The following is a 14,328-nucleotide window of genomic DNA, read 5'->3' as shown; positions in this document are numbered from 1 at the left end:
TTGCTGGGGTTGTTTGACCCCAGTAGTCTTTCCTGCCATGGCTTCTCCTTGCTATACTTTCCCTGTCTTCTGCTCTCTCCCCAAGAAAATACACCACAAGCAAATTAATAAGATCCAAGACTAACAAAACCCTGGCTGGAATGATCTGACCTGGAATGATCTAGTTGGGGATGTTCCTGCTTTGAGCCGGGGGTTGGACTAGATGATCTCCTGAGGTCCCTTCCAACCCTCATTTTCTATGATTCTATTAAAAAAACCCAGATCTCTTTGTAATGAACTACCATAGGTGGAATATTCAGTGTTGGGTTCTACCTAAAATAAGCAATTTTTAGGAAAGTGCTGGAAAAGCATTTTGCAGAGTTTATGTTCATCTTGAGAGGCAACGCATTAATTTATTATTTTAAAGAAGTATAACTTTTGAAATGTTTATATTTAAAAGTCTAAATGTACAAATTTTTGTTTGCTCCTTTAAACACTTATAAGATTTACCTATGCCATTTTCCATCTACTGAGAAAAATAATATACATGCATTATATGAAAAAATAAGATTTTATGTTTTAAAAGACACAAAATATTACTTTAGACATTCATACATTGTGAACTGTATATCTTATTACGGCACAAGTACTGTAAATCACCTACATGCTTTAAGTTAAATATGCATTTAAAGAAAAGCAAGAAACATTTGTAATTGTTCTTGATTATTACACTCACTTGATTTGCTTGGGTATTTTTATAATTCAAGTGGTCCCAAACTTGTATTTGTCACACTGAAAAGCCACCATTTGCAAAATTATGTTTTATTTCCAACAAGTTTAAAATTTATTATTTCAAAGGATGCATCAGCAACTGGAGCTAACTTTCATTAGAAATATATTAGTTATTTTTCCCTGGGTATTTCTCTCACAATCTTGGCTGTGCTTTTACTAAAAACAAGTGACTCTTAATAGAGACCCTTAATAAGGAGACATAAACAAACTCTGACGGATTCAGTCCAGCTCAGTAATTTTCCATCATGGCCCAAGGGGCTAAGACACTAGAGCTGAAATATATGGCAAATAGCTAAGACACTCTTTTAGCTCCACGTGTCTTGGTTTCTATGGTGACAAGCAATCATGTGGGTGATACTAAGTTTATCTTTGTAGACGAAGGAAACCAGAAATGGGTCATCACTGAGTGCTCACAAGCCAGCTCAATCTTCTTGACTACAAGACTAGACTTGAAATTCAAAAACAAATTGCAAGTTAATTGTAAACAGCATATGTGAGCAGAAAAAAACCTGTAATATTAGATCCATCTTAATTCTAGTCTGTCACAAGGTATTGTCCTGTTAGCAAATTTGTTTCAAGTCTTGGCAAATGTTACAGATTCAGGAAAAAGCAAATAGTCAGTTGGGCGGGAAAAAGTTGATTTTTTTTTTTTTTTGTAATGACTACATTAGCCTGTGAATTTAAACCAAAATAAAAACATTCAGAATGCCTGTGTAAATATCACTTTATATAAAAGATCATGGAATTATTCTTGCTTATACATTGTTATGTTTACAGTTATGTTTCACGGATTCTCTCCTTCCGTCTATGTAAACAAAGCACCACATAGTTAAATAATGGAAAGACAAGTACAACAAAGCATAGGATGGAGTTGTAAGAGAAATCAGTTCAATATGTCATTAAAAGAGAATTTACTATTCTAAACTTCGTTACTTCACTAAATTAAATGATGGAAGAGAGCATTTTAGTTTGCAGTGTCCAGTTTAAATTTAATTTTGATTTCATATTTAGCTTCAGTTTTTAGATATCATGGCTCATGAAAAACATTAGGTTTTATTTTAGATACATTTTATTTAAAAAGAAATATACAGACAGATTTAGGACTGTGTTCAAATCTAAAACTATAGTGACTTAAGAAAAGGAGACTTCAGAGAAATATTTAATTATCCTGCTATCATTTGCACTTTACTGATTGAATAGACAGAAGTCTTGTTGCAAGGGCCAGACTTACTCTGAGCAATTCCACCTTCAAGTGGTTACTTATTTTGCAGGTATAGCTTTTGACATAAAAACTGAATATCTTAGGATCCTGAAGTTCTTAAGGTCTGTATTGGATTTATATCCAGCCACATAACCACATTTTAGTTTTAAGATAATTTGCAAGAAATAAAATAAAATAAAATAAAATACTGATGTTAATACAACTGAAAACAAACCAGGAATAAAATTAACTGGACTGATTCATTTTTCTGAACTGGATAAGATTATAAAGAACAGTATGAATCTGGTTATACAAACCCTAAATGCACAAAAATACTATGTACAAACACATGCATGTGCACACGCATACACACAAAGCACATATTCTTGTGCATTCCCGTCCCTGTCCTGGTTCTATCCAGTCCATGTCTTTAGATGTCCCATTTTCCTCACCTAGTCAGTTCCAGTTTTCACTTCAAATACTTGTAAACCCATTCCCAGTCTTCTAGCCTGCTGACTCCAGAATTGTAAGCGAAACAACTGTACAATTATAATGTTCCTGTAGAGTTAAAAAGCCTCAGTACAAAAGCACACTCATGTGGCGATTCTACTTCCAGTTCTGGCAATGGCATAATGCAGAACTAGTTTAGGTATCTCTGCATGGTGTTGTGACCCTGTGACTTACAGACATACCCAAGAGTCCCAGGCTGACACAAAGATCAAAAATGATTTTTTTTCCAATGGGAAATGACAGCAAGGTTAAAAAGCTGGCTAGGAGAGACTTAAAATTCTCACCTAGAAGCCACTTGCACTACTGGGGAAGAAACAAAAACACACATTTGTCCTCAATACTACCCAATCATCTTCTTTCATAAACCTGGCTTCTCTTCACTAAACTCTCCCTGCCTTCTGGCTCTCTCCTCAAAAAACACTCCACAGGAAATTTAAATCCAAAAAACAGATCATAGATGGAGTAATTCACAAATTTTCTCTTTTTCTATGTTACCTGAGAACCATTCAATTAAACAATAGAAACATAGGTGCATCAAATGATAGGATACCTTTTTAAAAGAAACCAGCTCAACATTTTCTTAAAAGGAAATCAAATGTTCTAAACTGAGTGCAGGCTGACCACGAACAGTCTGGATCAGCAAATTAGGACTGCTCTATGCAGTGCTGTGATATGTTGCCAAGCAGACTAAGGAAGCCTGCAGAGCTTGCTGAAATGTGTGCACAAGGACCCCCCCCACTAGCTGCAGTGTCAGGACTGCAAGGTCTCCACTCTTTAGACATCAGCAAATGTCTGTACACATGGCTCTGGGTAAGTTCTGTACCTAGAGAGCAAACCTAGGAGAATGTTCACAGGTTATTTGAATGTGTGAGCAAGTCTTAGTCTCATTACTTTAACACTGGTTTCAGTCTTTCTCATTCTCCCATTGATCTTTCCCAACCTCACTCCATCCAGGTCCTTGTTCCCAGTCTCCTTTCCCAGCAAGGCCCAGTTCTCTCCAATCTCCAATTTCAAAGTAATACTAAATACTATAGAAACACTGAAGTATTTCAAAAATTATGCCCCAAAAGAGAGAGGAACAGGATAGGGACTGAGAAGGGGGGGCAGTTATGAGATATGGGATAGCTATGACTAGTTATCTGCACATCAGGCAACTGTTTGTTCCAAGAATTCCTCCTTCCTCCAAGGTGCTGCCTGCTCTCAGTACTTGTTTAAGCCATGCAGGCTTCTTACAGCACCGAGCAGCTAAAAAACCAGCTTAGTAATTTAAAGTTAATTTTTCTGGCAAATAATTGGTTGGTTAAAGATTACTGTGAAAAATAAAAATTCATCTATCAAGTACACATCTCTTCTTATTATGATCCCCTAATTTCTGCTATTAATCTTGATATATAAATTACCTTTCCTCTTTGTCCAAAGTCTTCTTCTCAGCAGAACTAATCCTTTTTGGTGGTACTGGAGGAGTCACCTTTCTGCATATGTCTTCAATAATACGTTTATTCAACCTGCTTTGCATTGCTGCTTTCAATAAAATCCTTTCTACTGCTGTCATGCCATCACCATGAGAATATTTTGGAAGTTCTGGTTGGATTAATACCTCCAAATCATCCAGCCATGGAGGATAGTACGAGTTTTGTTTTCCTGAGAGTTTGTGATGAAGTTTAATAAGCAGGGACAATATGCTTTCTTTGACTTCAAGAATGGCTGTAGTTAGTTGTGGTGTTGCACCAGGTGCTGACCATTTCATTGATGTCTTGGATCGAACTACTTGACTTGCTTCACTATTGTTGCGATTGATGATTTCCTGAAATTTCTTTCTACGTTCTGCAACCAAGCTGAATACTTGAGCTGTTCCTGAGTTCTTAAAAATAGGAAGATAAAAGTAGCAGTTCAATATAAAAAGGATAAAAAATCAATGATAGGCAGATTGTAAAACTATATGCAACTCTTTTTAAGCTTCCAGCAGATACTTCATGAAAAAAGGAAGAAACCATTTATATATATTCTCTTCCTAAACATTAGTATATGCCCTAACTTTAAAATACTTCAAAATACAGGGCATGTCCAATCTGTTTTTATGTATTCTTGTTATAGTCACCCAAATAAAAAGCCAGTATGAACATTAAAAATATGGTTTTAAGTTTTGGTTGAATTGTAAATAGGTGACTTCACCATATTTACATTTAAGACATTGATCTCAGTGAGAAGTGTTGAGTGGTCAGAACTTCAGAAAGCTATGCCACTTCTTAAACAAACTATATATATAAACTGAAGAAGCATAACTAGTGTAAGTGTCTCCCACTCCAACTTTCCAAAAAGATCAAATAGAAAACAGGTTTCAAGGAAGTGGGAGCTGACTCCTGACATCGTGCTTTTTCAAATCTTGGCCAAATTTATCTTTTTAAGGAAGTGTCACTAACACACACAAACATACCAGCTGGATAAAGTATGTTTTCATTATTGTAGCTCTCTTTAAATCCAAAATAAAAAACTAAGGCATTGTACATGCGAACAATGTTGACAAAAGAGATTATCTTATCTACTGTAAATCTTGCATGATTCCTTTTTGTAAAAAACAAGTCAACTTGCTACTAATCACTTCAGATATACTTTCTATGCGAGATTAAAAGGTTAAGCATGTTCAGTTTTGGGAAGCTAGATCACAAATAGCATTAAATGTTAGTCTCCAAAGGTAAAATCAGGCTCATACACAAAGCAAGCCAGTATTTGCTCCTGTAGTAAGCTGGCAAAAACATATAATACTCTTAATGGATGGCAATATTTTAAATAAAAAACAAAATTATTTCAAATTCTAAGACATATATAATATTGCTTAAACATCTATTCAAAATTAAGAATGTCTGAAAAATGCAAAGTCCCTTGCAAAAACAAAAACAAAAAAATTCAAGAGAAATTATGACACTGCACTGAAAGTTAAGGTGAGTACAGTAAAAGCAGTATTACCAGTTAAGTGCATTACAATACACACAAATCTACCTCTCTTTGAAGGCTCTTAGGCTGCCTTGAATTCTGGTAGATTGAAGACAAAAGGAAAGAATTAAAAAAATTCATTTAGAAAAAGATCTGATTTGAATGAACTTCTACACTTGAATAATTTGTCTACTGCAGTAGGGTAGGCAGGGAAAAAGAGTCTGGAGCTTTAAAAATCCTTTCTATATTAATGTTAAGTAGTCTAAAAAAAAAGTAAGAAAAATCTATGTAGTAACTTTATGGCATTCTTGCTATAGAAGCAGGATTTGTTTACACTTACCTGGGAAGAAGCTAAGCCATCAGAGCTGGTACTTGCAGGAGCCTCTCTCTTCACTTCTGGAGCAGTTTCTGGTACTCTCACCCGAACGTAGTTAATAAAATGACGCATGTTGGTTACCAAGTGGCTACCTGGAAACCAACTGTCATGGCAGCGTTCCTGTCCAGCCACAAAGTCCTAGTTATTGAAAAACAAATATATGGAAAATACCTTGTGTAGATAATATCAGTATTATTTTATAGTCTGTAATATATTATGCTGCCTTTACCAATAAATTATTACTTCTATGGTAAAAGGAGATTGCAATGTAGAGCTTGCATTTCTCAATGAAAATGAAAAATTAAGACAATAGGCTTATAACTACTTTTAAGACTAATGATTGCAAAAATATACATCTGCTTCTAATGAACTAAAATGTATGCTCAAGTATCTGAACAGTGAGGGGAAAGAAACTATTCAGGGTAGTAAAATAGGTATAGAACCAGGAGTAGTGAAATGAAATACTGACTGTGTTCTAATAAAGAGTGAACTAAGCTTCCAAGAAAAATAATGGCAGAATTTCAGTCACCTGACTTGCATAAAACAGTACTGGATAAAGCAGGGGTCACAAACCTATGGCCCATGAGCGAGATCTAGCCCTTGGAACCAGTGGCTCCAGCCTTTGGACACGGGGCTTCAGCAGCAGGTGACTTTGGTTGTGGACTCTCTGCCCATGCCACCATAGGGACAAGTAGAAGCCAGGTGTTAGTACTGTCCTGCCCACCTATGACTCAAGGCCAGCCATTTCAGCCCTCAGATGGGAAAGGCTTCCTACCCCTGGGATAAAGTGATGGAAGTATGTATTGTAAGGGAAAACTCTGTGCTAGTAGAGGCATGGACTGGCTGTCCCAAAAAGAATAATTAAAATGCTGCTTTCACCTTTGCTCAAATTGATTGCTTTAAGTACAAAACTGCAAAACAGTTCAAGACAACTGGTCTGCAATTGTGACACTGTTCAGTAAATTTGAGGAAAGGCAACTCAAATTTCACACCCTGTGCAGCTCCTCATCCATCTTCCTCTTCTTATCACTTTAAATACAGCTTTAAAAAAAGAGTTTATTTCCCTAGGCTACTATGTAGTGGATGTAGCATGACTACTGAGTATTTACTTCCTTGTATAAACATTACAAACAAATAAATAACATTCTGTTAGCATAATTGTGTTTCCATTAATGAAGTGACTTTAGATTTTTTCCTCTATGTAGTACCTGAGCCCGATTCTTCCTTCCAAGAGTAATAACTATAGAGGCCATGGGGAACATTATAATAGTCTAGTCTGCCCCTTCATAACACAAACCATAACACTATATGTAGTAATAATAAAACATTATAGATTAGTAACTTGTGACTGAACTAGACTCAATACAGATAACTCAAAGATATACCTAAGTTATTGTAATGTGAGACAGAAATACTAGGGAGCATTGAATGGATCCCTGGCTATATGAGATAACACATTAATGCTGTATCTATAATCAGACCGTAAAATTCTTGCTTTAAATTTAGTTTTATTTTTAAATTATACTGCAGTTTACTAATTGTATTATCAAAAAGATCATACATTACACCTTTTCTTTTGTCAGAGAAAATAATGGAAAAAACTACCATTTACACTTACCTCTTCATTTGTTTCCTGTTCTGGTGAATTTTCCAGTCCCAACTCAATCAAATACAAAACCATGCAAAGGACATGTTCTGACAAATTTTGATGATCCATCAATATCTAAAAAGAAAAAAAAAACACTGAATTTTTTTTAACTGAGATGATTATCACTTTGAGATTCTTTCTGCATCTCATACAGAATGCCCAGACTGGAGCCAAAAACAGACAGAAAAAGACATCCATAACATAAACTGATGGGTAAGAAAACAACTCATATTTTCTTCTGTGAAGGTTCAGTGTGGCTCTCATGGGATTTTTTATATCACAATATGAGTCTTGCATTTACAACTGAATGCCTATTCAAGTATGCTGCTTCAAAAAAGTTATGCGGATTTAAAAAACTCCTTGGAGATAGCAAGCCTTTTGTTTCACCTAAGCTCAGGAGCTATGCCTGCTGAGTGATAGATCATAGGTAGGGATGTAGAAAAGAAAGGTTAGGCAGCGTTAAAGAAATCCTAAGAAATAAATACTATCCAACTCCTGCTCTACCTCACAGAAAAGATCCTAATAGCTACAAGGATCCTCACAGCTAAATTATTAGTAAAGTACTACAGTGCAAATGGAGTACCACGTATTAAACAAAAAAGGTGACTTAACCCCACCCCCCCAAAAAACAAAAAAAACAAAAACCAGTGACCTAGTCAAAGAGCTGACATCTGGTTAGCACAGCAAAGGGGGAATAGTAATTTTGGGAACAATGCAGGAGAGACAAAAAGAAATAATGGAGCACGCACCAGACATCATGGACATCTATACACTAATATAAGGATGATGGGATATAGACAGAAGAACAAAGTCTTAGTGCACACATAAAACTACTTCTGCAGCAACTCAGAAACTTGGGATAAACTTCAAGATAGAAGCACTGATACAGAAGAGAAGAGGCTGCTCAGGAAAAACAGATGGGATAATGGTGCAGTGTGAAGCAAGAATGTATATACTTCCTTTGAAGTCAACAAGGAAGCAGAGACTTCTCTGGGTGGCAATAAAAGAGGAAAAGACTCACAGGCAACCGTTGATCTTTCTGGATCACGGTATATGCATGAGAGGTCACCAGCGCCTGTGATGCATACACCTAGGCCGGAGTACAGAGGAATGGAGGCTGCCCAGACCTTTCACCCTCCCTTTAGATGACTGAGACAGAATCCAAAGGCCAGACCAACCCTGGGCACTCTGTACCTCGATGGCTATAGTTATGCGTGCATCCGGAAACTGAACCCAGATCTCCTGAGTGGTAGGCAACGATTCTACCACTGAAGCATAACAGCAGGTGGAGAAAAGAGTAGGAACAATGTAAAGGGAGGACATCTAGTATACATCACCAAATCAAGAGTAAGTAATGGTATGGGTGGCAAGGCTGTGAAATTATAAGCAGGGATCCTGGTTTTCTCTGATTTTAAAAAATCCTTAATTTTTGGCTAAAAAAAAAAAGTAACTCCAAATCCACATTTTCCCATGATTTAAATGAAACACCACTAAAATAAATCTATAGCTATCTATATCTAGATAGCTATAGATTTCTATAGATCTATATATAGTGGTGTTTCATTTTAATCATGGAAAAATATGGATTTGGAGGGGCTTTTTAACTGAAAATGAGTTGTTGTTTTTTTTTTAATCAGAGAAAAACAGGATCCCTGGTTATAAGAAACATTGGAAAGATGGGTGATAACAGAGATTTTAATTACCCAGATAATTTTTTTAAAGCAACATGGCAGGAAAACAACTTTCCAGGAAGTTCTTAGAAAGTGTTCGGAATAATCATTTGTTTCACAGAAGGTGGAGGAAATAACTTGTGGAGCAGCTATTTCAGATTTGAAGCTACTAGGGAAGAACCTGTTAAGAACCTTAATGTGGAAGGTAATTAGAATGAAAAATGGCCACAAAACAATAATTTACGATTCTAAAAAAATGAAGGAAAAAGAACAATAGAATAAAAGACAATGGATTCAGAAAAAGTAGAACTTAACAAATTCGAGGAACTGAAGGTAAGGTCTCAGCGGAAGGATTCTGAAGGGAAAAGGACTTCTATTTCTGATGATTTCTAATCAAAATGACTGTAATCTATGTACATAAGAAACATGCTTAGGTACAACAGTGTGAGCTGTCCCCTTACTAGGAGTCAGCCACCCCTGCCAAGTAGCAGCAGCTGTTGCTGCTAAGGGAGTAGCTCAGTGGGACTTAAACCCCCTCAGAAAGCAGAGCCACAGAGAGTGAAAAAGTGAGGAAGCAGCGGTGAGCTGAATGATGTGTCCAGCAAGACTGCTGTGTGAAGGCCAGAGCCACAGGGGACACCTCCCAATGTCCAGGACAGAACAACAAGTTTTGTTAATTTGCTTTGTTTATTTAAAGATGGTCCCTTGCCTGAGCCACCTGTGGCACTGTTCACTGAGGCAGACCCAGCCTCGACTCTGTTTAATGCTAGGGCTGGCTAAGGAACTGCTCAGGGAGCAGAAGCCTGCCTGATGAATCTTACAAGTATGGCAACTTGCTTATGGGTATGCTCAGATACCTTCTTGCTGAGTGGATGCAAGCAGATGAGTATCATCTCCAAGGAGCTCCATGTGACCAAGCCACTTTGTTCTACAGGCCATACAACCTATTCTGACAAGCTGTGTTTTACTCTCTTTGAGAAACTGAAGAACCATCTATACAGCAAACAGGAACAGACCAAACACCAGGCTTGGAGAACTGACAAACCATCCAAACATAAGAATAATATACAAAGAGGAGATCTCTGCATCCACCCACAAAGTCCAACATGAACACCTTCACTCCTTACAAAAGAAGGAAGCAAAACTTTCCCAACTTACATAACTTACAACAACAACCCTATGATCCACAGGAGTATTATCAACCTATCCACCCCCAGCCCAGTTGAAGTGTCTATACTATGCTGTGGTCTTTCTTTCTGCCCTGCTACACAACTGTACAGCTGTATGGAAACCTTGAGGCTTTTTTCTGCTGCACAAGACTAAGGGAATATTTCTATGAAAAGCTACACAATGACCAACCCACCGCAGACCAAGAAGGGCAGCTCCTGGACTCTACCTGAGGGTTGCAGCCCTACTTCGGATGTGTATATAAAATTGTTTTCACCTCCATATGCATTCTGAGATTGCCAAAAACCAATGATATTTATGTTACCACTTTAATCCTGAGGAATGGAAAACCACACTCTGCGTTAAAAACAGCCCTGATACATCAGGCTGATTAGGAAGGTACCACTACTGGCTTGGACAAAACAGCATGCATACAGAAAGCCAAGAGACAACTTTCCAATACAAAGTTTTACCAACTTCTGACTGGGGACCCCATGGCACAATACCAGAAGGAATTAAGTAAACTCTGAAAGAAGCTACCTCTGGAAACACAGGAGAGGATTAATGTTTCCACTTCTGAGAGCCCACAATGGGCAATGTTTAATTGTTACCCAAGATCCACAAACTAGGATGCCCCATTGCTACTGGCACCATCAAAAAGGCGTTTCTTTCTATGTTGACTCAAACCTATTCCAATATACCATGAGAACTTCCAGCTACTTGAAATTTACCACAGATTTCCTGAAAAAATTAGTTTCCATTTACAAGCTTCTAGCTAACGCCATATTAGCTACCACAGATGTTACATTTCCATACACCAACATCCCCATAAGGACTGATTACAAGCCATAAAAAAAACATTATTCCTGATGAAAGCACTGCTTCTTTTTTGGGTGTTTGTGACCGAAAGCTTGCAAAGAACAAATTTTCCAACTATTTAGTTGGTCTAATAAAAGATACAATGCCTACCCAAAGAATCTTTTCTGCCTATGTTCTTAGACCAACACTGCTACAACCAACAACTTCTTTTCCTATCACACTCTTCTGAATTGTCCAGTTCTGTTTCAAGTCTGTGGCTTCCTATACCTACATATAAACAGCACTGCCAGGGGCACTGTATGGCCCCCAATAAGCCACTATACTTACAACAGACCTTGAAGTCCGCTTCTTCCACAGCTCATCCCCATAGTATACCTAAGGCACACTTATTGTATATTCATCATATGGACACACGGAGAGAAATCTCTAGAAAAACTGTACCAGGGTTTTTACAACTTCTACCCCTCCATCAGATTAACTCTGGAGTACTCCACCCAGAAAATTGATTCTTTGGACACCACAGCGAAGGTTTGCAATGCCACTATCACCACCACATTCCATCAGAAAGCAAGCCACTGCTGCCGCTACCTCCACACCAGCAGCTCTCATCCTAAGCACACTGCTAGTAGGCCTGTGTGAATCGCAAGGTATTCGATTCAGATTCGGCCGATTCCAAGGACAGTGATTTGATTTGGAGATTCGGATCACTGTCCCAAATCGATTTGGCTGAATCAGCTCCAGAAGATTCAGTGCTGATTCGGAGAGATTCAGCCATAGACTATAATGGAGCATCACTGAAATACCTATAACTGTCACTTTTTGGCAGATTTGGATGAAAAAAGCAGGGATGGTAGCCCCTTCTGAGGGCATGATGCCTGCCAAGTTTCAAGGAGATAGGTGCAGGGGTTTCTGGGATACTGCACCTCAAGGTGCTGACAAGCAAAACTCATGACATGCGTGACTTTGTGTGTGTTAAGGCACCACGGGATGAAACCAGCAGGGATGGTAGCTTGTAACAGGGGACCTTCCCAGTGCTCAGGCAGAAACAGCTCACAAAAGGGACAAAAAGGCTGGAGACAGAGGCTTATGTGCTGTTTCTACATCCCTTCCTGTGGCAGGAACGCCCTTAGGGGTGCCGTGACCTCCCCTTGCGTCTTGCCTACCGTGCCAAGTCTGGGTCCCGAACGCACCCTCTGTCTCGCCCGCCACGTCTTTGATCTTTTATTGTTCAATGCGAGGCTGCCTTCCTGCCCTCCTTGGCATGGGCCGGTCTTACTCTACCAGGAGTCTGCTCTACTCCCTGTGCTGGCCTTCTCCCGGGCCTACTTGATATGCGCCCTCTCCTGGGCTTCTCCCCACACTCTCACCCGCCAGGGCCTGTGCCTCACGCTCCTTGCGCTCTCTGCCCACGCTTGCCCACTTTGGGGCCTTCTATGCCCGCGCTCCCGTGCTTGCCCACACTGGGGCCTTCTATGCTCGTGCTTCCCGCGCTTGCCCACACTGGGGCCTCTAACTGGACTTGCTCCCTTTCGGGACTTCCCTCTTCCAGGCAGCGCCCCACTGGGGCCTACCCCTCATACATCTCACGGTCACCCGCACTCGGGCCCGTGCCCCGCAATTCTTGCCCGACTCGGGCCTGTACTCACGCTTCCCGCGCTCCTCACGTTTTGCACGCTCGGGGCTCAGGCGGGCTCAGCCTTACCTGGCCCCAGACCCCTTGCAGGGTCCTACGCCCAACTTGTGCCTGTACTCGCGCTTCCCGTGCTCCTCGCCCGACTCAGGCCTGTACTTGCGCTTCCCGCGCTCGGGGCTCAGGCGGCCTCAGCCTTACCTGGCCCCAGACCCGCCTTCTTGGGCCTATGCCCCACTAGGGCCTACTTGCGCTTCTCGCGCCCTTGCCCTTCTCGGGGCTTGTCCCGCGCTTCTCGCGCCAGCGCCACCGGCGCCAAACAGCCATGCCTCCTAGGCACTGCTCTGTGCCCGAACAGGGCACCCAGGAACCCCCAGACTACTGGGGAGCTCCCGTGAGGCCCCCTCACACCCCTACAGCCCCACCCGGTCCTCCGGTGTTAAACACAATAACCTGAAACCAAAATCTCCCTTTCCTGGGTTATAACACAACTCCAAGCCAAACCTGGCTATCTCTGTATCCTTCTCAGGGTTTTCTCCACCCCGCCTTATACACAGCCACTCTCCAACCATCAAACCTCTCTATTATATCCCCGGCTCTGTTTACTCCCACAGAGCTCCTTCTCCTTGGGCTGCCCGAGGGAGACTGCCTCTGGCCTTAGCCCTCTCTGTTTATGAAGGCCAGGCCCTGCCCCCTGGCGGTCAGATGACCCAATCAGTTGCCACAGCAACTGGCACCTGCTGCCCTCATGAGTGACAGCTAAACCCATTTCCTACTATTATCAGTAGCAGGCGCCTTAACATCCCGCTACACACCATTATCTAGTAGCAGGCACCCTAGTGCCTGCTACACTTCCCCAGAGCACTGTGATTGGAAGGGGGCTCAGGGCAAGATCACACTCACTGGCCAGCTACAGATGTCAGTCTTCCCCACCCTGCTCCTCCTCCTTCTCAGTTTCTGTTCCCCTGAAAGACTGCCTTCCAAATCTCCGAATATTTTTCCAAATTGATTTGGAGGTTTTTTATGGTCTCCTGATTCGATTTGGATTCAGTGATTCAGCCTCTGAATCGAGCCAAATCTTTTCCAAATCGAATTGGTGACCAAAGCTTCGCACACCCCTAACTACTAGATCCATTGTGTAGAACCTAGTTCTACACAATCCTATCAGCTCTGATTCCACTGACTAGGATGCACACCTTAAGAACCTGTAGCAAGGATTCCTACACTTACAATACAATTCTAAAATCATATCCCAGTTCTGACCTGCTACAATACCAACTGTGACAAAGAAAACAGAATCCCTTTGGGTCACTGACAGCCTCCAGTTAGAACACCTTAGACACATCATTAATGACCTCCTGGAAAATGACAAACATTAAGGTAGCCACAGGGGACAAACTTGTCCTGGCTTAATAACAATCCCCACAGCTTCAAATGGCATCTCTCCAACAACAGACCACTTAACTCCTTTTTATAAAGACACCAGACCTTACTCCAGACCCAGATGCCAGCTGTGCCCCGGCATCAACACTAACCATGACATCATCAAATAACACTGAATTATAATATCGGAGGTTCACTCACCTGTGCCTCTCTCATGTCATA

At 40.4% G+C, this 14,328-nt stretch overlaps 1 protein-coding gene across 1 annotated transcript in view; it reads right to left on the bottom strand.

Annotated features, from left to right (window-relative positions):
- Positions 1–14,328, bottom strand: part of UBR3 (ubiquitin protein ligase E3 component n-recognin 3 (putative)) — a 354,426-nt gene that overhangs the window by 166,228 nt on the left and 173,870 nt on the right. Inside the window, exons 22-24 of the mRNA XM_019522846.1 lie at positions 7,408–7,512; positions 5,754–5,927; positions 3,883–4,343 (exon numbers count right to left, since the gene is read on the bottom strand). Coding sequence (XP_019378391.1) covers positions 3,883–4,343; positions 5,754–5,927; positions 7,408–7,512 — 740 coding nt within the window. The remainder of the gene's footprint in view (positions 1–3,882; positions 4,344–5,753; positions 5,928–7,407; positions 7,513–14,328) is intronic.

Source organism: Gavialis gangeticus, unplaced genomic scaffold (assembly GCF_001723915.1).
Source record: "Gavialis gangeticus isolate Ggan-Ray unplaced genomic scaffold, GavGan_comp1, whole genome shotgun sequence".
NCBI classification, from domain to species: domain Eukaryota; kingdom Metazoa; phylum Chordata; order Crocodylia; family Gavialidae; genus Gavialis; species Gavialis gangeticus.
The sequence above is the reverse complement of the archived record's forward strand: the minus strand, read 5'-3'. Positions and strand labels throughout refer to the sequence as shown.